At 39.3% G+C, this 25068-nt stretch overlaps 1 protein-coding gene across 5 annotated transcripts in view; it reads right to left on the reverse strand.

Moving 5' to 3' along the window:
- The window catches only part of ptbp3 (polypyrimidine tract binding protein 3), a 79658-nt gene that overhangs the window by 23331 nt on the left and 31259 nt on the right, over positions 1-25068 (reverse strand). For all 5 annotated transcript variants that reach the window (XM_072258175.1, XM_072258173.1, XM_072258172.1 and 2 more), the window contains 3 exons: positions 17286-17361; positions 11491-11660; positions 10797-10943 (listed from right to left, as the gene is read on the reverse strand). In XM_072258175.1, coding sequence (XP_072114276.1) covers positions 10797-10943; positions 11491-11660; positions 17286-17310 — 342 coding nt within the window. In that variant the 5' untranslated portion in view covers positions 17311-17361. The remainder of the gene's footprint in view (positions 1-10796; positions 10944-11490; positions 11661-17285; positions 17362-25068) is intronic.

Below are 25068 nucleotides of genomic sequence, written 5' to 3' on the forward strand. Positions count from 1 at the left end.
TCACAAGTGAAGCTGCGAACCACAAGTGCACCAAAAGACAAGAATGGAAGCTCGCACAATGTATGCAAGACTAAGGATTTAAAATTTAATGGAAGTTACAACTACTCGACGATTTTAGTGGCATGCTTAAAAATTGAGTTTATAACAACTAACCTAGTTTATTAGCACAAAAATAACTGTAGTATATACAGATACATGTAAAATTCTGTGACCCTAAAGATAATTAGCAAAATACGAGTCATTTAGACCTGGCTCCTTTACCCTCAACTTACTCAATGATAGTTACCCATCCTGTAATATCTAGCAATTTCAGTAATTCTAGTATCTTGGAACTGCACTTCCTGAGAAGTCAACAGACATCCAGACTTCGGTTTTGTAAGATTATTTTTGAATGGCCTTTTCATGTTGCACATCAAATCACAGAGTAGTCTTATGTCCAGATAAAATGCAATATGCAATAATCTTTGGATACAGATTCCAAAAGCATCTTTAAACACGTGCTGTTCATTGCCAGTGGCTCCTGTGCTACAAGTCTTAAATATGCTTATATTTTAATGGCCATGAAAGAAGAATATGTCTTACATCAGTGGTAGACAAACTAATGGAGAGGATTTTTAGGGACTGGATTTATGAGCATTTGGAGAAGCAGTTTTATTAGGGTTAGTCAGCTTGAATTTGTGAGGAGCAGGTCATGCCTCATGGCTTTGATTGATTTTGAACTAAAATTAAACCGGTGATGGTAGAGCACTGAATGTGGTGTAGATGCATTTTAGTAAGGTATTTGACAAGGTTCCACATAGAAAGCTCTCCAGAAAGACATGAGATCCAGGGTAACTTGGCAGCAAGGATTTGGAAGTAGTTAACCCACAGAAGCTAGAGGGTCATAGTAGTACAGGGTGTGCATTCTGCCTTGAAGCTTTGACTAGTGGTGTTCTATAAGGATATCTGCTCTGTGATTTTTATGAAGGACTTGTATAAGGAAGTGAAAAGGTTGGTTAACAAGCTTGCAGGTGACATGAAATTTGGGGTGTTCTGATTAGGGTAGAAGGTTGTTGTAGGTCACAGAATGTAGAACAATAGCAGACGGAGGTCAATTCAGAAAAGTGTAAGGTGATACACTTTGAAAGGTTGAACTTAAAGGTAGAGTAATGGCAGGATTCTTAGCATTGTGAAACAGGGGAACCTTGGGGCCCACTGTCCGTATATATAAGGTTGTTAAGAACACATATGGTGTTACCCTTCATTAGTCAGAGGATTGAGTTTCAGAGCCACAAGGTAATGTTACAGCTCTGTTAAACTCTGGTTAGACCACACTTGGAATATTGTGCTCAGTTGTGGTTACCCCATTATAGAAAGGATGTGGAAGCTTCAGAGAAGGTGCAGATTTACCAGGATACTGACTGGATTAGAGAAACAAATGCAAAATGCTGGAGGAGTTCAGGTGGTCAGGCAGCATCTATGAAAATTAATAAACAGTCAATTTCTTGGGACAAGGCCCTTTATTAGGACAGGAAATGAAGGGGGAAGAAGTCAGAATAAGGTGGTGGGGGAAGAGAAAGGAGTACAAGCTAAACGGTGGTTGGTGAAGCCAGGTGGATGGGGGAGGGGAATGAAGTGAAAAGCTAGGTGGAAAAGGTAAAGTGTTGACAGAGGAGGAATCTGATTGGAGAGGAAAGAGGGAAGGGGCTAATGATGCAGTCATGAAAAAAAGCACATCAGCAGTTATATTTAATTAGGAATTTGAGGAGATTTGGTATGTCACCAAATTCCAGCAAATTTCTACCATGAAGAACATTCTAACTGGTTGCATCTGTTTAGTCTGGATGAGCCTCTGCATAGGATCAGGAAAAAAAAGCTGTAGGGAGTTGAAAACTCAGCCAGCTCCATCATGAGCACTATTATATGGCCACCGATCAAGGGCATCAAGTAGTGATGCCTCAAAAAGGCGGCATCCATCATTAAGGACTCCTACCGCCAAGGACCTGCTCTCCTCTCATTATTACTACAGAGAGGTACAAGAGTCTGAAGGCATACAATGAACCTTCTTTCCCTCCACCGTCAGATTTCTGAATGGACAATGAACCCATGAACACTATCACTATTTTTGCACTAATTTTTTAATATTTTTTTAAATTTTAATTTATTGCATATTTTATGTAGAGCACTCTACTGCTGCTGCAAAACAACAAATTTCACAATTTCTTGATTTCACAATAGCTTGATTCTGAAGATTATAATGGTGAAGAGCCAGTGCCTTTTCTATAGAGCAGCAATGGCTAATACCAAAGGACATTCTTTTAAGATTAATGGCAGAAAGTTTCAGGGAGATGTCAGAGAATGGCAAGCATCTGAAGTGCACTGTGGGATGTTGACATTTAAGAGATTCTTAGATAGGTGCATGGATTGAAGAAAAAATATAAGGTTATGGGCTATATAGTAGGGAAGAGTTAGATTGATCATGGAGTAGGTTAAAAGGTCAGTAAAGCATTGTGGGCCGAAGTGCCCTAACTGTTTTGTTCTGTATGCCATACGTTAAGGCAACTGACATAATTCCAGCCATGAAAAGCTGCCAAAGGCATGTTCGATAAAACACCAAATGTATTACCAGATGTTTGAATGGAGCACCATATAAAACCCTATGGGTCAGCATGAAAAGACATTTAATAACACTTGTCAGGTGATAAGCAGCAGGTCCATTTGTGTTTTGACATAATCAACAATTTGTACCATATATTGTGCATTGTAAGCATATATTCAATGGTACCGATTGCTGTTGCAAACTTAGCTGGTCTATTTATCTGCAAGATAAATCACTAGCAAGAACCCCAGGGAAGGCTTTGTCCTTAAGATTCCCTCCCAACATTACTGGAGATCTGGGTCATGGAAATGGTGGAGACCCTGATACAATGGTTTTCAGGCTTTTACTGGAATGACTTGTCTTGGACTATAAACCTATAAGACTAGCAAAAGACCAAGGGGAAAATTTAGTATAGATATTACACTAGAATGTTGTCACAGAATTAAAGGGCGCAGCAGTAAGGTTACAGGAAATCAAATGCAAGCTAGTTTAAAACAAATACAAGCAGCAGGACCTTGAGAATGAACATATGCATGCACTTCCAAGGTCTTAAGTAATGTAACAAAACTTGGGTTTCAGTGAAAGCAATGCATCAGATGACTAGAAAGCAGGCTATAAAATGCAGAATTAGAGAAGATACCATAAATAAAGAACAGTTGATGATGGAAAGATACCAGTGTTTTGGGATACAATCTTTAAACTTCAAGAAGTCAGAAAAAAAATCCAACAGCAAAGGAAATAATTTACAATTCACACAGTTCTTTTTAAATATATTATAAATATTGCCAGCAATGTAGGAAGTCATCTATTTTGTGGAATGGCAAGCTTCACAACCATTCTAAATTTATGAGTTTCTATTTCAAAACCAATAAGATGATCTGTTAAGTCAGCCACATCAAAATGTTACCAGATGAAAAGGGATCATGGAACAAATGAAGCAAATTATGATGAATCTGAAACATAAGCAAACACTCACCTTATCAGGCATCTGTGGAGAGAATAGATGAGCTAATTACTTAAAGTGAATCCCAGGCTGCACTCATTAAATATGAGCAACAGGGAAAGACACTATTCAAGAATAGAAAAGAATAATTCATCAAGAACAGAAGAGCAGAAGTAGGAAGATCAGAGATATTCAGAGGAAGAGAACACTTTAGTATCTTTTAGGCAATGCTGATAAGCAAATCTTAAAATTTTAAAATAAAGCACACCTCAATGGTTCATATAGTCAGGAGAGACAGACAGCCTACCTCATTAAGATTAGGAAGCTTAGCCCCCTACCCAAGCTCTACACTTCTGCCTCAAATTATTCCCCAGCCATTAATATCCATCTGCTTTGCAAACCATCCATAGCACCAACAGGCCAAGCAGTGCACTGCTGCAGAATTGAATGTGCAAGACTAAAGTGGCTTGTAACAGCTATAAAGATCTTTTGAAATGTGGCCCATGCAGCTTTACATATCAATTGAATCATTACCCCACATTAATTTCCACATATCTGCAAGCACTATATCTTCCTGTCCTTTATTCACTGCTCTCTCAATCCTGGTTCATGGCAGCAAGTCACACAAAGTGACTCTGGTAAACAAACAGAACAGACCAGCACAGCAACAGCCACTGTAGCCTACAGTGCCTTGTATAAGTACTTAGCCACTAACCATTCATTCACATGAGTTTTATAACCAGGAAATTTGCTCAATTTAACTGAGAATTATTTGTAAATCACGTTTTTTTTCCTCCACAGTACAGCCCACAAAACAGGGGAAATTGTAAAGCATGAAAAACTAAAAATTCAAAAACTGAAATGTCAGCAATACAAAAGTATTCATTCTCCTTTGCTCAGTACTTCATTGAACCACCTCTCGCAGCTATTACAGCCAGTCCTTTTGGATAAGTCTGTTAGCTTTGCACTACGTGACGGAGCAAGATTTGCCTCTTCCTCCTTGCAAAATTGCTCAAGCTGAGCAAGGTTAATCGGAGGAGTGGCAGTGGACAGACATCTTGAGTCTTGCCAGAAATGTTCAATTAGGTTAAGGTAAGGACTGACTGGGCCACTTAAGGACATCAAATTTCTTCCTTTGAAGCCACACTATGGTTGCCCTGGCCATGTGCTTTGAGTCATTGTCCATTTTAAGTTTTCTGGCAGAGGCTAGCGGGTTTTTAAATCTAGGATATATCTGTATTTAGCAGCATTCATCTTCCCATCAATCCTGACCAAATTTCCAGTCTCTGATGCTGAAAAGCATCCCCAAAGCATGATGCCAATTCCATACTTTACAGTAATAATAGTGTTATCTGGCCGATGCACAGTATTAGATTCACGCCACTCATTCCTTTTGGTATTGAGGCCAAAAAGTTCCACTTTAGTTCCATCTGACCACAAGACCTTCTTCCTTTTTGTGAAAGGCTTTATGGAACCATAAACTTAAATTTCCAGTTGCAGCCACTAACTTCTGCAGCCCACTCAATAGTGACTGTTGGCTTCACAGAAGCCTCCCTTACAAGTGCCATTCTTCTCCAGCAACTAAGTTCAAAGGGGCCAGCCTGACCGAGACAGCACAGTCATTTGTGTAAAAGTAGGAAAAATATGATACCTAGCCACACTAAGCTCTGAATATGTTCAGCGCCCTTGAGATGGTCTTGTACCCTTCCCTAGATTTGTGCTTCTCTGTTATCATTTCCCTAATACTGAATGCTTATTTGTCTTCATTTTGGCTTGATCTGTTGAAAATCTACCATATTGTTGGACCTTACAGAGAGAGGGGATATTCTTAAAAATTCATTGAAAACAGATGATTCTCCAATTTTCTGCATCAATAAATCGGGTGAGTCGGTAAGGTAATAGTATATTGCACCTGAGGAAAGCTAGCAGAGTAATTACAAAAAGGGAGGAATACTTTTTCAGGCCTCACAATTTTGCTTTTTAATTTTTACTAAACTGTTGACAGGTTTAGGAATTTTACTTTTGATTTAACATGATGCAATGTTTTGTAGATGAGCACAAAAAACCTAATATAATTTGCTTACAATACATCTGCTTACACAAGACCTGTATACCCAACCTACTCACATGGCAAAGGAATCTTAAATGTTGCTAATGTATCTGCTTCTATCACCTCACCAGCCAGCATATTATTCCAGAGGAATGTGATCAATTTAAACCTGTTCACTTTAAATCTGCGCCCTTTAGTATTTAACATTTTAAGCTATAGGAGCAAAATTAGGCCATTCAGCCCAACAAGTCTGCTCCACCATTCATGGCCAAGTTATTTCTCCTCCCAACCCCATTCTCCCTGCCTTTCATATGTAACTTTTGACGCCCTTACTAATTCAGAACCTACCAGCCTCTGCTTTAACACTTGAAAAAAGATCACATTTTACACTTTTATCGGACATCCTTCTACCTGACACTCCAAGGAAAACAATTCATGTCTTTCAATCTCTCCTTAAAGCCAATAAACTCCAATCTAGAAAACATCCTGCTAAACCTCTTCTACACTTTCTCCAAAGCCTCTGTATCCTTACTTATACTGTGGTGACCAGAACTGCACACAATAATGCAAACGTGTCCGAAAGTTTTAAAAATTGCAACGTAACTTTCCAACTTCTACAGTCAATGACACAACCAATGAAGAAGGCAAGTATGTCACAGTGCCTTGCCACCCATTTAGTTGTGTTGTCATTTTAAGGGAGCCATGAAATGCACACCTAGACCTCTAAGCGAATGTTTTTAAGTGTCCTGATATTTTCTGTAAACTTTTTCTTGGATTTAACTCCTAAAATGCATACCTCATGTGTCTGGTTTAAATTCCACTTCTTGTTTGTATGCCTAACATTTCAAACGATCTATACCCTACTGCATCTTTTGGCAACTTCCCTTACTATCCACAACTCTACTATCACACCTCAATATTCAAATTGACTTTCTGGTGAACCTTACTACAGCTGTTGAATCATTTTCATTTTACCTATTCTATATGAGCCATTATATTAATGTGGATTCCAGGAAGGGAAACTTTTCTTTGCTGTAAAAACTAAGCTTCTTAAAAGCTGAAAACCACCTGTTCAACTTCATACTTAAATCTCAGCTCCCATTCCTGGTGTGGGCAAAGCAGCGTACCTTTCCTGTCCATACCTCATGGAAGATTAAAGGTCAGCCAGTGAAAACTGTTGTAGACACCACTTTCACCGTTTCTTTTGTCTTACAATAGTCTGAATGTGAAGCAGAGTCACAACAATTCGTTCCACACATGCTGCCGTTGCAAAGTAAACTCACAACATAAAAATTACCTTCAGATCTTGGCTCTTATTTATTTTACACAATCAAGTAAGATCCACTGTTTGAAAGTGGAAAATCGCTTTTTTTAAAATTTAGGGTTTTTACACAGAATTGGAAGCCAGTGGTTAGAGGAAATTTAGTGCACATCAAGGTTCAAGGAGATGCTGTTTGTCCTATAGCAGAAAATGGTCAGGCATCTGCAATGAGAATGATTGTGGAGCAATGGATGCAAGTGCCAGTACATTAAAAATCTTTACAACCTTAACATTGAAAATGTTGCAATGATCAGTAAAGTAAGACAATTAAGAGCTCTCAGCATTTCAGAGGCATGAAGCATTTTAAGTCTCACTTAATGAACTGCACTTGCAACTTGAAACCTGCAATTTCAACAGTTTAAAAAAAAACAAGGACAATATTCACACAAGAGCATATTCACCTAGATCTAGCGGTCTAAATCCTGCAACACCTGATCCAATAGCATTACAGGAGCATTTTGATTGAAGGATCCCAGAGGTTCAAAATACCTTCTTCGGGGAAAGATGCTAAGGTGCCATTCAACCCATGCCCAAAGCTTTAACATCATTCCTTGGCAATGAATGAACATTAGTTTCCAAAATAAATATTCTCTGCCTCAAGAAATAGCTGGACATCTAGTGGAGACCTACTCTTATTTTCCTAGCAGTGAAAACTCAATGTCTCTTGATATTTCAGCAAAGATATTTACTATTAAAATAGGTTAATTATGAAAACTAATGTTTTATCATTCAGTTAATTGGAAGGTTCTAAGCAAATTGTTATATTCCCACCCTTTTTCCCCATTAGAGCAGTTGTCTCTATGAAGTGGATAGAATTGCTGAAAAATGTCAAATCCAATCTGTTAGTATTCCAACACTAATTTTCAACAATCAAGGACTTGAAAGTGGCCCTCAGAAGTTATTGGCATACACTGCAGCACAGTACTATTTCCCGCTATTTTGTTCCTGCAGCAAAACTATACGATCTTTCCATTCAAAGGAAGGACTGAATATCAATTTACATTTTTCATTTATTTTTATGTTAAATTTGGCACATATAATTTTTTTAAAAAGTGGGGTCACACTACTGACCAATCGGCTTTCTAAATGAAACTTGTCAGTGGTTTGATTAGTAATATGTGTAACTATCCTGGAATTTAACAATTGAAAATAACTATGTGGATATTACTCATGAATGTTTGGAGATATAAACTTGTTAATCTCTTGACTAAAATTCAGTCAACTGCATAAAATAACTGATCATGGCAAACGGTAAAACGTGCCAAAATATTTTAATATCTTCTGATTTCTGGTGGCCTAAAAAAGGATAACACTTTGAAAGTGTGAGAAGACAATAGTTGAAGCATTGCCTTTGGACAGATTGTTTCTGAAAGAATGCTAACTAGTGTTGTGGGTTCTTCAGTATATTATAGTTCAAAGCATTCCAGTGATTGAGAAATAGGAAGGAAAGTATCTTACTGCAACATTGCCTTCAAAAGATCTTAGTCTAACCACTCAACGTTAGATCCCAGATTTTAGTCAATTAAAATTATGCTCATCATCTTAAATATGGCTTGAGGTAGTTGATGTATTGGTTTTAAATTTCAAGTACTTCATTCATTTGAACAAATGTAATTAAGATTGCAAAAAAGCAAATTAATTTGTTAAAAGCAGGAGAAAGAATGTGGGAAACTAAAGTCCAGATATGTATTGGAAAAACTGTCTCAGTAACTGTCATTGACACAAAGAAGAGCACTAAGTAAATTTCAACATAAATCAGGTATTGTTAACCTGACTTTCTGTGAAAAATCATATTTGCCCAGGTTATTGAGAGTTCTTTTAAGTAATATGCTGTGAATAATGGAGAAATGGTAAATGGCTTCAAAGCGTAATGCAGAAAAGCTAAGGTACAGGACATAATATTTTTCCTGGCTGACAGGAAATAGTTAGCACAAGTCTCTGTTCCACAAAATTTAATGAATTTTGTATCACAGGATTAGTAGTAGGGCTTCAATTTCTTATATAAATGACTTTGATGATACTTGCTTGATTTTGCAGTAAGATTGGCAGGAATGGATGTTATGAAAAAAAACCATACAGAAGCCAAGGTTAAGAATTTTTCTTACACAATATTCCAGACTTAGTGATCTTCACAATCTATTACTTGGGCAAAATCAACAGTTGACCCATCAAGTTTGGCAGTATCATAATTATAAACATTTAACTTGTAAGAAATTAATTTTGTACCCTCTTAGTTAGCTTGCAATCAACCAGCTGAAGAAATCAAGTGGACTTTTCTTTCAAATTTCTCATTTATGACTACTTTTGTTAGCTGTCTCTTCAGTACAAGTGAGAAGGACAAGTTTAGTCAAGATCTTTTACCAATATATAACAAGCAAATGAGGGCAATATTTTAAGTAATGCATAATTGCAAAACATACTACATTTCAAACAGCAAACAGAAATGCATGAAAAAAGGATATGCTAATCTATGAGTTTACATGTTGCACAGCTCTCACATTCAAAAACCTTAAGTGCTGAAGGCAGTCATCAATTATGGCTTTGAACTTCAATAATGAAGCAATGTATAACGGCACAAAGCAATGCCTTCCAAGTTATCCCCGCTGCTCTTTCATGAGCAGCCTCAAAACACTTCAGGGTTAAAGTCCAGTGCATAGAATCTAATTGGTGAAGCAGATCTCAAGACCAACAACATGCAATATAACATAAACTCTAAAATCCAGCAAGGCTCACTACCAGAATGCCCAATAATACAAAGTGAGCAATAAATAAAATACACTTCTTTGCCTTTTCACAGACTGGGCAAGTACTTCACAGACAAACTGTAGCCCTAAAGTTTGTCAGCGCAGCACTGAAGGTTGAGCAGAATACTGATTCCAAGAGAACACCTAGTGGGGCAAATACCTTTTATTTTCCTTAATGCAACTTTCTTTTACAGAACAAAATATTCTCATCACTGCCAAATTTTACTTTCTGGGTTACTGCTTGAGCATGCAGCCCCAACCATATTTGCTTATTAAGTATTAAATTTTTTAATTCAGGCCAACTTATTGGCTGTCAGCCAAAGGAAATTGGGCATTTCATAATTTCAGAGTGATAACCAATAGGTCGATAAAAAGCCAAACTCAAACTTTTCCCATAGATGCTGTCTGGCCTGCTGAGTTCCTCCAGATCTTGTGTGTGTTGCTTCAATACTCAAATTCTTTATCATCCTCATTTCATGGTAAAACTGGTTTCACCTTCAGAGTCCTTTTTCCTTCTTGTCAACTACCAATAGCTCCTCCCTGCTTTTCATCTCATCCCAATATAATAGCTTCCCGATTTCCTTATACACACTCAAAAAGCTTATCAAGGCAGATCAGCATTATTGTCCTCAGCTGCGCAATGTTAACAAGTACTTCATTTTTAACATTCTGGGGGTAAAGGTGTTTCCTTTCAATCAGCTGGACAAAAATATTCTATCAATAAAAGCAACATTGTCAACCGATCATATTAACTACAAAGGGTGCAAATTGATGTAACTGACCATGCAGTCACAAATTGGTGCTCACTTTCATTTGATGACAAATAACACTTAAGATTGGAGTATATGGATTTCACAAATGAGAGAGTAACTTCTCTGCAGTAATAAGTATACCACACATGGATTTACGGTGCAGACCAGATTGTCTGGTCATTCAAAAGGCTTTTCAAAGATATTTAAACATGCTGACGACAAAGTCATTAGTTACAGGTCAAAATTTGACTCCTGTCAACATCCAAAATCCATTACAATAAAAGAAAACATCTTTCACCCATGACCCAGCGTGTGTGTGCGTGAGAGAGATTCAAGTGATTCCACACCACCCTCCACCCACCCCCCTACTATTGCTCTCCAAATTTTCACTCATCAAGAAATGCTTACAGCTTGGTTGGGCAAGTTGTCCGTCTTCAATTCCCGGTGGTTGGAATACTGGATGTATATGGGCTGATTGCGGAGGTGTGGAGTGACTGTAGTGTAATAGTTCACCATAGTAACGGCTGCTTCTTCTGAAGCCATTTCAAGGAAAGCCTGCAGCAGCAGGGAGTAGGAGTGAAAAGCACAAGTAAAAATATTAACTTGCGAAATAGTATGATTAAAAGCACAAATCAAGGTAGTTTATCTCCACATAAATAGAATATCCAGTCATCTCCAATTAAGAAACATTAGTTTATATACTACATATTAAAATGTATTTTCCACGACTATTTGGTACCCCTCATTTAAAATGAGCTATTCCAGTGGATGTTATAATTCAAATTGGGCAGATAATGCAAGGAAAATGTCATTACTTTTATCACTAACAGAAACCAGAGGTTTATAGCAGCAGCCCTGGCAAAGTGCACAATTAAAATTATTAAGAGTGTTGCTTTAAAATATCTCCTGCATTGGTGCAGAATGTTATGACAAGATAAATTTTAAAACATTCAGTTAGAAATATAAATTCCTTGTCAACTTCATATCAAATTGGTAACTAAACTTTAAAACTACAAAATTTTTTTTTAGGTTTTACATGAAAATACTGCAAGACCATAAAATATTAAATACATTTAGAAAAATAATACATTTCTGCACCTACCTGACTTTTGCTTTTCAGCATCAACAGATTAGTAACTTTGCCAAATGGTATACCTAGTGAAAGGACCTCTGTTTCTGAAACATCATTTGGAATTTTACGAATATGAAGAACACGAGAAGGAGGATTGGGAGATCCGTCTCCTTTAAATTTTTTTGTGTTGTTTCCATTAGCTGAGAAAAGAAAAAAAATTATTCCATCGAGTTTCTCTGGTATCTTCCGTAATTTTGCAACTGCTTTCATATGTCTCTATAGCTTTAGCTCAATCACACAGCCTTTTATTTGTATTAAAATGCATTATGTTTACATATTTTGATTCCAATATACACAAATTCAAATAATCAAAACATTTAGATTAGGACAAATCAGGACTGAAACCTTTTCATATTTCTTATCAGTGGAAGACTGAACTGAAATTCCTTACATTATCTTGCAGGCCCAAGCCTAAATAACAACAGATGCTTTAAAGAGAAGTCTCAGAAACTTCAATGTATTAAGAAACAAAAGACTTCATTTTGACACACAAAATTTTCAGGTCTAGAAGACTGATCAAACAGATTGCTCTTGAGCTGCATCTTAATATTCAAGTACTAGCAGGGCTTGGTGGAACAAGGAGAGAGGATAGGGGGAAATAAACTGATTAGAGATTAACTGATACACTGTAGTCATAAAGATTGCGTATTTGCATTTAAAACTGCATCAATGTGAATAGAACTGTATGCAGAAATAATGATGACTTTCGTAACTGCTACTTTTGGAGCTAACACAAAGATAACCAAAAGCAAGTTTAACGAGAGGAAATGGAGGACACCAACAAACAATTTGAATACAAATGACATGCAAAAAGGCAAATATTTCTTACTGAGCTACATTGGTTTCCATTTAACTGCAGGTTGACAGATGACCAGAGCTGTTGCAGAATTCAAGATCACCTTTAAAACTTATTGGCACAACAAAAGCCAGGATTGCACTGGAAAAGTCTACTTGAGAATCAAGCTCAAGTATCATTCAATAATACATGAATACCCAATACAGCCAAATGAAAGGGTCAAGGCATGAAACATGGTACCAACAGTTATGCACAGTACAAGCAAGCAAGCACATAAGCCTTCAGTGAAATGCAGTCAAACACAATACAGCTTGTCCTCTGCCGAGTAAACTTTGGGGGGGAGGGGGGGGGAAGGAGGAGGAGGCACAGATCCCAGCTTGAAAGCTATACCACACTGCTCCCAACAGTCTGATGGAGCGCACCAACTCCCAATGCCTCTTCTTATGGGGTGGCTATAAACAGGTGACAACACGGTTTGAGGCCTAATCTGCATTATGACCAGGGCCAAGCAGCTTCCTATTAGTAATCACCGCAGATTACTAATAGGTTTCACTCCAGAGTCAGGAATCCTGTAAATTCCCACCTTAAAGTGATTGGTATTTGATTGATGTTATGTTGGGTTGGGTTGGGGGGTGGAGGTGGAGGAGTGAAGCATCTTTGGAAGCCAAGAGCCTTACAACAAACCTTCAAACAGAGGATACATTCCTTTCACTGTTTCAGTATACAATTTCTAAATCCAGAATTATGCTTTAACTTTACTCAATATCCATGCAGATGACTGGTCTTCTATTCATGGTGGTCTGAAATAAGTATACATTCTAAGTTAATGACTAAAACGACATTCTTAAGCTTTTCTATAATGTATTTTGTATCCATGGGGCATATGCATTGAAGGAAAGTTTTGTATTCTAATATTCCATGACAAATAACAACCTCTTTTATATCTCTCCTTCACAGATAATTTTATCTGCCACATTAACAAGGTGTAGTATGCATATGCCATTCATCTGTAAGAATGCAGAACTGCTTCAAAATAAATGCAGTATTTAAGTACTGCAAGTATTGCAGATGAGGTCAATAACAATTTTGTTGCTCGTTACTAAAGGAGACTTTCCTTAATGGATTTGAACCCACTGTTGCCAAAACTCAGTTTCAAGTCACCATAGGAAACACTTCCTGTGTAACATATTAGCTCCCAAAAATTTTGTCACAACTACTATACATATATCAACATGCCTTATAACTGGTTTACAAAAAACCAGTTAATCTTCAATGAAGTAGTTACCTCATTAGTGTCACACACTGCAATTTTGTGGTGAAGACCACAAAATGGCCTTAACATCTTCCAAATGTTATTTCGCTAGAATACATCGCTTAATCTCAAACACTAAACCGAAATATTAGGAATTTAAGTTTCCCCACCTTCAGTTTCTATTGGACCATTAGCACAATACTCAGAACTCACCAGGTAGATGTCCAACTCATTCACTAGCATGTGTTTTTTTCTAAATTATGAAAATGTCACAACTTTTAAACCATTTGTGATAAGGATTCACCAGTGTCTGTTAGTATTAGATGCATCTGCTTTGTATACTGTTGTGTCAAGCACAAGGGTGGTAAATAAGCATCTCTTGGCACCTTCATTGCATCATAGTACTTTCCCAAATGTGAAGCTGTGTTGCTGAAACCTACAGTAGTGATTTACTGCAAATGGAAAACTGTCAAATGCAGTTAGCTTATATTATCTTCAATGGAATTTAACATTGCCTCTAATATAGTGCCTATAAAAAATATTCACTCCTCCTTGGAAGTTTTCATGATTTATTGTTTTACAACATTGAATTACTGTAGATTTAATTTGGCTTTTTTCTGACACTGATCAACAGAAAATTTGTCATTCAAATTAATTAGAAATATAAAACAAAATAATTGATTGCATAAGTATTCCCCCCCCTTTCTAATATGGCACACCAAATCATCACTGATGCAGCCAATTGGTTTTAGAAGCCACATAATTAGATAAATAGAGATCACCTGTGTGCAGTCAAGGTGTTTCAATGGATTGTAGTAAAAATATACCTGTGCCTGGAAGGTCCATCTGCTGGTGAGTCAGAATCCTGGCTGAAACTACACCATGAAGTCAAAAGAACACTCCAAACAACTCCGCAGAAGGTTATTGAAAAGCACAATTCAAAAGATGGATATAAGAAAATTTCCAATTCACTGAATATCCCTTGGAGTACAGTTAAGTCAATCATCAAGAAATGGAAAGAATATGGCACAGCTGTAAATCTGCCTAGAGCAGGCTGTCCAAACTAACGAGGGAGGCCACCCAAGAGACCGATGACAACTCCGGAGGAGATGGGAGAGAGACAAAGAAAACTACTGTTGAAAAAAAAACTCACAAGAAATCTCGGCTAGAATTTGCCCCAAGGTACATGGGAGACAAGTCAGTTGGAAAAAGGTTCTATGATCTGATAAAACCAAAACTGAGCTTTTTGGCCATCAGACTAAATGCTATGTTTGGCGTAAGCCAAACAAACACACCATCCCTACCATGAAGCATGGTGATGGGTGCTTCATGTTGTGGGATGCTTCAGTGCAGCAAGCCCTGAAAGGGTAGAGGGTAAAATGAATTTAACAAAATACAGGGAATTCATGGAGGAAAACCTGATGCAGTCTGCAAGAGAACTGTGACTTGGGAGAAGATTTGTTTTCCAGCAAGACAATGACCACAAGCATAAAGCCAAAGCTATACAGGAATAGCTTAAAAACAACAAAATTAATATCCTAGAATGACCAGGTCAGAGTCCAGACCTCAATCTAATTGAGAATTTGTGGCTGGACTTGAAGGACTGTTCACTCACAATCCCCATACAATCTAACAGAGCTTGAGCAGTCCTGTACAAAAGAATGGGGGAAAATTGCAGTGTCTAGATGTGATAGAGACCTATCCATACAGACTCAAGGCTGTAATTGCTGCCAAAGGTGCAGCTACTAAATACTGACTTGAAGGGGGTGAGTAACTAACCAATTATTTTGTTTTTAATAATTACAATAAATTTAGAGCAATTTGTAAAAACTTGTTTTCACTTTGACATGAAAGAGTCTTGTTCTGTCGATCAATGTTAAAAAAGCCAAATTAAATCCATTGTGATTCAATGTTCAAAAAAAAACATGAAAACTTCTGGGGGAGGGGGGGAGAATACTTTTTATAGGTACTGCATATTATCCAATAGCACCAATACTGACAGCACATTTAAAATGGTGATTATTGGCAAAAAAGCTTATTGCCAAATTACTGACAACCATTCTTGTACCATTGGGAAGTCCCAATGAACGATGGCCAAAAAAAGCATACCAAGCCATAATTTTTTCCTGGTGTCTTTGATCTTTTCTCTTCTTGAGATCTGGTGTAGAAGGCTACAATCAGGACAATATTCAGTAACCCACTGCCAAAAAACCACTCTAAAAGCAAATAAATACTGAGACCACACAACCATATTCTCCTCCCCTGACCTCTTTCCACTCTCCAAGTCTCCTGAAAGGTTTGCTCTTTCTAACAGACTTCTCACCATTAGTACCTGATCCCTAAAAATACTCATCACGCACAGCCTTCTAGTTGGCCCATTCATTGGAGTCAGTGCAAGCCAGTCCCACTCATTCCATCTCCTCTACCTAGTAATATAACAAATGTTATTCTGATTCTGGAAAAAGCAAACAGTTGAGCTTTACTTAACTTATTATCCTATATGGGGAATATTTCATTTTAGGTCTCATCAGATCTAACCTTTCCATAGTACAATGTAAACTTATCCTTTTAAAATTTACTATTACCTCTTCCTCTTATCACCCATGACATTAGACATTCTCAATTTTATCCCTCATGTTTAACTACTAATCTCTTGCATTGTTTTTGAGGAAACATGTATGCTGCTCGACTTGCCTAGTATTTTCCCGTATTTTAAGACTTATGACATCCAGCCTGAATCATTCACAATACGAAAAACCCTCAGGCATATTAAACTACTAATGAATTTATATTAAAAAATTAATACAATGATAATACACACATATTTAGATGCCACAAGTGTTCTTATGGGATCAAAGCTAAAGTTCTTTAGAGAGCATTGTTTCCCAGCTTGAAGGTTTCTCCAGAACAAAATTCTCCTGGTATCATGCTATTTGCAGCTTCTCTACAAAATTAACTGCTCCCCCTCCCAATCTAAGTCAGCAACTTAATAGCTGAGGGATGAGCACACTGAAAAGGCATGGTAAACAATAAAAATCTACGCTTTTTGGGAATTGAACATTCAGAAAAGTCAACATTTTTAAAGTAAGCCTATGGGGAAACATGTTAAAATTAAATATATGCAATTAATCATACTCACTAACAAAATCATTTGTATCATCATAAAATCAGGGTCCGAAAATTTCATAAAGAAACCTGTTTTACTTGGTATATAAACAATGTTTCAACAGTGTTCATTTACTATGCTCCCAGGACATCACATCCTCAACATTTTAATTTCAACCATACCACCTATTTGCTTCAAGGACACAAATTTGGCAGTCCATTTGAAATCGAATCAAGTTTTGTTCTGAGCAACAAAATCCGCTGGAGGAATTCAACACGTCAAGCAGCACACTTGGGGGATTGTACAGCTTGAAGTCCTGCAAGAGAAGTTCAACCGTAATCCCACCACACACCCTAGCACTGCTCCCCAACACAGATGTTGCTCAATCCACTGAATTCTTCCTGCATACTGTTTGTTGCCCCAAATTCTAGTGTCCATAGTCTCATGCATCTCCAAGTTTCATTTTGAGTCTGATATGTAAAGTGTTGGAACAGACTCTTAGGTAGGCATATGGATGAAAGAAAAAAATGGCAGGCTATCTGGAACAGCAGGGTTAAATTGATTAAAAAGTCAGCACTTATTGTTCTATGTAATAAATGAGTTGCAAATACCTGCAGCCGAAGTAGAATTGCTCATGGTAGAGGGGCCGTTAACAATACCAGCAGAAAGCAGCTCGTCAGATCCTCTCTGCAAAACAAAAAAAATCAGTTGATTTGCCAGCATTTGAAGTTTTTAATTTTTTAAAATTTTTTTAACTTTATTTTCAAAATTTTCAAAAAACAATAAAATCAACAAGAACATACAAGCTCAGACATGTGTAACAATAAAATAAGTAAAAAAAGGGACATTAGAGGGATGCCTATTGTACAAAGTGCTAAACATTAAGTCTCAGATAAGGGCCATGAGAAATCAGCTGGGGGGAAATTATTCATCTGCCCCCAGCCTCATCTAGGGAGGCAAGAAATGGGATCCCAGGTTGCTGAAAATATTATAACTGAATTGGTTCTCAAGAACCCAAGTCTCTCCATCTGTTTGACTGAGATCATATCAGCCATCCATCTCCGAAAAGAAGGGGGAGAGGGTGATTCCCATTCTCTCGTCTTTTGGCGACAGTCATCCCCAGCATCAGACTGTTGTATCACTGTAGGAAAACAGTGGATTGCGAACAGCCAAAGATGGCGAGACCAGCTTCCAAGGGGAAGGATCTTTTATAGGCCCTTGAGTACCAAATATTTTGGACCAAAATCCAGTCAGCGATGGGCATAACCAAAAGATGTGTGACAACGTGCCCTCCGTCCCTTGACATCTATCACACATTGGCAAGACTGAAGGGTAAATCCTGTGCAACCTGAGTTTAGAATAGTGAAGACGGTAGACAATTTTAAACTGGATCAGTTGGTGTTTGCTGTTAACAGAGCAAGCTTGTATCACAGACAAACTCTTGTCCCAGGCAGCTTCAGATAGTTCAATGCCCATTTCCTCTCTCCAGGCCTCCCTGATCTTCACAGTAGAGGCCTATAGTACAACCATCGAACAAACAGACAAACTTAGAAATGAGATGCTTGAAGTCAGGAGGGTTCTTTTAAGTTATCAAAAAATGCTTCCTGGAAGGATATCAAAATTACAAATCTTAGATTGAGTGTAGTGTCTAATTTGTAAGTAGCAAAAAAAGTGCGAATGGGGCAGCTCAAATTTCTCTTTCAGCAGACTAAATGTTGCAAACCGTCCCTCTACGTACAGGTCTTCGATAGAAACCAGACCCTTCTCCCTCCAAGCATGGTAGGTTTTATCTGACCATGAGAGTAAAAAAGGAGTGACTGAAACAGATAGGTGTTTGAACAGAGATCTCTGGTAAATTCAGAACACTCTTAATCTGATTTAGAATTCTGACGGAATTTTTCAAAACAAAACAAACTTTTTGAAATCCCAGGCTTTTCTAACTTAAGAGAACAGCATGGCTTGCAAGGAGGAATTGACAGGAGTTTTTAATTCTTAAATTAATATTCATTGATATACATGTAGCATATGGGAAACATTACATAAGTAAATAGTTGAAAAAATCAACTGGAAAATAACCCTGAACTTAACTGATGATACTTACACCTGACAATGGAATTGTGGCTAAAGGGATCAGGGGGTATGGGGGGGGGAAGGCTGGTACAGGGTTCTGAGTTGGATGAACAGCCATGACCATACTGAATGGCAGTGCAGGCTCGAAGGGCCGAATGGCCTACTCCTGCACCTAATTTCTATGTTTCTATGAACTGATTTGCATTCTTTTGTCAATTAATCAATCCCACCACTGGGACAAATTAACTCAAGTACTTTTGTTTATAATGAGCAATTTTCAAGATGTCTTAGAATTGACAAGTGCCCCCACAACAAAGTCCAAATTACAAAAATCAAATTGACAGTACATCCTGTAAAATATGTTAGACATTGGAATACGATGTACCCACACAAAAAAAATGTAAAGGTTTACAAAACCGTTCCATTTTCTTCAAAATACATGGCAACAATTGGTTGGAAGGTATTAAAACACAACAATTATATTAAAACACGCATTCCTAGGCTCTGCACATCCTGGAACAGAAGCAAAAATGCTGACATATATTGCAACAAATTTAAGTACTGGAATATTTTGCATATCATCTTAGTATACTGTTGGCTTACTTGCAATCCTTATTTCATTATTTACAAGATTCACAGACTAACCCAACAATCTGACTTCACTGGCTTCCAATTTCTGTCTTCTCAGAGCATGATTGTTAAATATAAATATGCAAATTCGATGACTACTCAGCCCCCTAAACTTGTACTACCATTTAACAACTTAGCAGCTCGAAGTCTGAACTCCCATGTACCAAAGATACCTTTCAACCCTTAGCTTATCAAATATCTGTATCTGCATTTAAAACATTCTCCAAGAGTCTGCTTTCAGCACCTTTGCCACATGGCCCTCAGAATAAATTTCACCTCAACTTAAATAATTTAAACAATGACCATATCTACATTTTGTCCCCACAACCCATCAAGACAACCTCAGAACTGTTTCAATCAATCACCTTCACATTCTTAAGCAAAATTATTGTGCATAACAATGCAGATAAAGTCTGACCAATGTCCTACAAATACAATCCTTCAACTCAATGTCCCAAACAAGCACCTTGCAAACCTCCCTAACTTTTATTACACTAGTTAGCTAGCTTTGTATCCCCTCCCCTCACATTTCCCCACAAAGTATTTGAATTTCCAGACCTTTCTCCATTTAACTTGGCTATCCAGTCCCCAACACAGATGGGTAGCTAAGTTGTTTGTGAAATCAAATTTAGTAACTAACCCTCTGGACAGGTCAGTAATGGAAATTATGACTTGTTCAGGTCCAATACCATGGAGCACCACTTAGAACACATTGGGCTTCTGGTAGGCAGAGAGTAGCAAGCACCTCTTATGGAAACAATGGGGGAAAATCTTGAGTGAATGTCAAATAATGAACTTTCTGAATAGCCTCATGAAATAAGTTAAAGTAAATTTATTATCACCATATACAACACTGAAATTCATTTTCTTGCCGATATACTCAGTAAATCCAAGAATCCTAATAGATTCAAAGAAAGACCACACCCAACAGGATGAACAAACATCCACTAGACACTAGAATACTACAGCATAGTACAGGGCCTTTGGCCCTCGATGTTGTGCCGACTCATATATTCCTTTTTAAAAAAGTACTAAACCCACACTACCCTGTAACCCTCTTCTTCTTTCATCTATGAGCCTGTACAAGAGGCTCTTAAATACCCCTATAGTTTTAGCCTCCACCATCATCCCTGGCAAGCCAACCGACAACCCTGTGTAAAAAAAAACTTACCCTGATGTCTCCCCTAAACTTCCCTCCTTTAACTTTGTACATACGCCCTCTGGTGTTTGCTATTTGTGCCCTGGGAAACAGGTACTGGCTATACACCCTACCTATGTCTCTCATAATCTTGTACACCTCTATCGTCCCCTCTCATCCTTCTAAGCACCAAAGAGAAAAGTCCCAATTCTGCTAGCCTTGCCACATAAGACTTGTTTTCCAATCCAGGCAACCTCCTGGTAAGTCTCCTCGGCACCCCCTCCATAGCTTCCACATCCTTCCTATAATGAGGTGACCAGAACTGGTCTCACCAGAGATTTGTAGAGTTGCAACATGACCTCTCTACTCTTGAACTCAATCCCTCTATTAATGAAGCCAAGCATCCCATAGGCCTTCTTAACTATCCTATCAACCTGAGCAGTGACCTTGAGGGACGTATGGCTTTGAACCCCAAGGTCCCTCTGTTCATCCACTCTTAAGTAACCGACCATTAAACTGTACTTGGCCTTCTGGTTTGTTCTTCCAAAATGCATCACCTCACACTTATCCAGATTGAACTCCATCTGCCACTTTTCCGCCCAACTCTGCATTCTGTCTATATCCTCTTGTAACCTTCGACAACCTACAGCTCCATCCACAACTCCTCCAATCTTCGTGTCATCCGCAAACTTACTCACCCATCCTTCCGCCTCTTCATCCACGTCATTTAGAAAAATCACAAAGAGCAGGGGTCCCAGGACAGATCCTTGCGGCACTCCACTAGTCACCGACCTCCAGGCAAAATACTCTCCTTCCGCTACTACCCTCCTGTTTTCTTCCTTTAAGCCAATTTCTTATCCAAACAGCCAAGGTTCCACTGATCCTATGCCTCGACTTCCCGGATGAGTCTCTCGTGGGGGACCTTGACAAATGCCTCACTAAAATCCATGTAGACCACATCTACTGCCCTACCCTCATCAATTTCTTCTGTTACCTCTTCAAAAAACTCAATTAGGCTCGTGAGGCAGGACCTTCCCTTCACAAAGCCATGTTGACTATCCTTGAGTAGGCTGCACTTCTCCAAGTGCTCGTAGATCCTATTCTTAAGAATCCTTTCCAATAGTTTGCAGACCACCAATGTAAGACTCACCAGTCTATAGTTCCAATGTGCAAAAGATAAATTGTGGAAATACAAAAGAGAAAAAAAAAAATCAATAAATATTGAGAGCATGAGCTGAAGAGTTCTTGAAAGTGAGTCCACAGGTTGTGGGAACAGTTCAGTGATGGGTCAAGTGAAGTTGAATGAAGTTATCCCCAGGTTCAAGAGCGTGATGATTGAGGGGAATAACTGTTCCTTAACCTGGTAGTGAGAATCATGAGGCTTCTGTAGCTTCTGCCTGATGGTAGTAGTAAGAGAAGAAAAGAGTATGACCCGGACAGTGGGGGTCCCTAATGGTGGATGCTACTTTCCTGCGACAGTGCTCCCTCCGTGCAAATATGCTCAATGGAGGGGAGGACTTACCTGTGATACACTGGGCTACATCCACTACTTTTTGTCAGATTTTGTGATCAAGGGCATTGGTGTTTCAATACCAAGCTGTGGTACAGCCAGTCACAATACTTTCCACCACACATCTATCAAAGTTTGTCAAAGTATTAGATGTCATGACGAATCTTCGCAAACTAAGGAATTAGAGGTGCTGCTGTGCCTTTTTCATAATTGCACTTACGTGCTGGACCCCGGACAGATCCTCTAAAATAACACAGATAAATTTAGAGTTGCTGACCCTCTCCACCTTTGATCCCCCAGTGAGGACCAGCACGTGGAGTTCCAGCTTCCTCCTCCTGAAATCAAGAATCAGCTGTTTGGTCTTGCTGACACTGAGTGAAAGGGTGTTATTGTGGCACCGCTCAGCCAGATTTTCAATATGCTGATTTGTCACTACCTTTGTATCAATGATACAAAAATAGAAATTAACATCTATGTTAACTCCAATGCAGTGGGTGACATAAAATAAAAGCGAGTAAGTCTTAATCTTAAGAAGTTCACGTCAGTGTCACTAACATCCAAACTAATGAAGACTAGGTCACATGGTCCTTTGTACCGGGGGTCACCAACCTCTTTTGCACCGCGGACCGGTTTAATATTGACAATATACTTGCGGACCGGCCAACGGAGGTGGGGGTGATAATCACGACCAGAATATAGGTGATAAGTCAACTATAAGTCACTTATAAGTGGCTAATACACTCAATTTTGTTTCTAAAAGGGTTTATCTAACCAATTTAATATTAAACGCACAGCACATATTTTCCTCGTATGAACATATAAAATCATTGCAACACACCAAATAAGAGGAATTCTGCAGATGCTGGAAATTCAAGCAACACACAAAATTGCTGGTGAACGCAGCAGGCCAGGCAGCATCTCTAGGAAGAGGTACAGTCAACATTTCAGGCCGAGACCTTTCGTCAGGACTATCTGAAAGAAGAGCTAGTAAGAGATTTGAAAGTGGGAGGGGGAGGGGGAGATCCAAAATGATAGGAGAAGACAGGAGGGGGAGGGATGGCGCCAAGAGCCGGACAGGTGATTGGCAAAGGGGGTATGAGAGGATCATGGGACAGGAGAAGGAGAGGTGTGGGGGGGGGGGGGGGGGGGACCCCAGAGGATGGGCAAGGGGTAGTCAGAGGGACAGAGGGAGAAAAAGGAGAGTGAGAAAAAGAATGTGTGTATAAAAATAAATAACGGATGGGGTACGAGGGGGAGGTGGGGCATTAGAGGAAGTTAGAGAAGTCAATGTTCATGCCATCAGGTTGGAGGCTACCCAGATGGAATATAAGGTGTTGTTCCCCTATTCCTCTTCTCACCCCGTCTCTTGCAAAAATGCCATCCCCTTCTCACAATTCCTCCGTCTCCGCTGCATTTGCTCTCAGGATGAGGCTTTTCATTCCAGAACGAGGGAGATGTCCTTTTTTAAAGAAAGGGGCTTCCCTTCCTCCACCATCAACTCTGCTCTCAAACGCATCTCCCCCATTTCACGCACATCTGCTCTCACACCATCCTCCCACCACTAGGAATAGGGTTCCCCTGGTCCTCACCTACCACCCCACCAGCCTCCGGGTCCAACATATTATTCTCCGTAACTTCCGCCACTTCCAACAGGATCCCACCACTAAGCACATCTTTCCCTCCCCGCCTCTCTGCTTTCCGCAGGGATCGCTCCCTACGTGACTCCCTTTTCCATTCGACCCCCCCATCCCTTCCCACTGATCTCCCTCCTGGCACTTATCCTTGTAAGCGGAACAAGTGCTACACATGCCCTTACACTTCCACCCTCACCACCATTCAGGGCCCCAGACAGTCCTTCCAGGTGAGGCGACACTTCACCTGTGAGTTGGCTGGGGTGATATACTGCGTCCGGTGCTCCCGATGTGGCCTTCTATATATTGGCAAGACCCAACACAGACTGGGAGATCGTTTTGCTGAACACCTACGCTCTGCCAGAGAAAGTGGGATCTCCCAATGGCCACACATTTTAATTCCATATCCCATTCCCATTCTGACATGTCTATCCACGGCCTCCTCTACTGTAAAGATGAAGCCACACTCAGGTTGGAGGAACAACACCTTATATTCCGTCTGGGTAGCCTCCAACCTGATGGCATGAACATTGACTTCTCTAACTTCCGCTAATGCCCCACCTCCCCCTCGTACCCCATCCATTATTTATTTTTATACACACATTCTTTCACTCTCCTTTTTCCTCCCTCTGACTATACCCCTTGCCCATCCTCTGGGATTTTCCCCCCCCTCCCCCTTTTCCTTCTCCCTGGGCCTCCTGTCCCATGATCCTCTCATATCCCCTTTGCCAATCACCTGTCCAGCTCTTGGCTCCATCCCCCACCCCCTCCCCCCCCCATCTTCTCCTATCATTTTGGATCTCCCCCTCCCAATCTCAAATCTCTTACTAACTCTTCCTTCAGTTAGTCCTGACGAAGGGTCTCAGCCTGAAACGTCGACTGTACCTCTTCTTAGAGATGTTGCCTGACCTGCTGCATTCACCAGCAACTTTGATGTGTGTTGCAACACACCAATATCGCTGAATCAGTGGGAGCCCTGGGCTTGTTTTCCTGCAACAAGGTGGTTCTATCGAAGGATGATGGGAGACAGCAATACTCGAAGGGGGTTCCTTATGTCCAGTCTATTCCGCAATTTAGTTTTCGTTGCATTCATTGCAGAAAACCCCGCTTCGCAGAGATATGATGTTGGAAATGAAAGCAATGTTTTCAGTGCTTTCGTGGCTATCTCAGGATATTCAGCCCTGACTTTGATCCAGAATGTCGGCAGAGATGTTATATCAAACATACTTTTCAGCCCACCATCATTTGCAAGCTCGAGGAGTTGATCTTCTTCCCGTGCTGACATGGATGATTCACCAGGCACATTCACAAATGGGTCACGGACCCATTCCCTTGCACGTCTTGGGTCATTTGCGGTTGGGAAGTAATGCTCGAATTCTGTCGACAGCAAAGATAGGTGATTGTGCACCAGCTTT

Source organism: Mobula birostris, chromosome 5, assembly GCF_030028105.1.
Source record: "Mobula birostris isolate sMobBir1 chromosome 5, sMobBir1.hap1, whole genome shotgun sequence".
NCBI lineage: Eukaryota > Metazoa > Chordata > Chondrichthyes > Myliobatiformes > Myliobatidae > Mobula > Mobula birostris.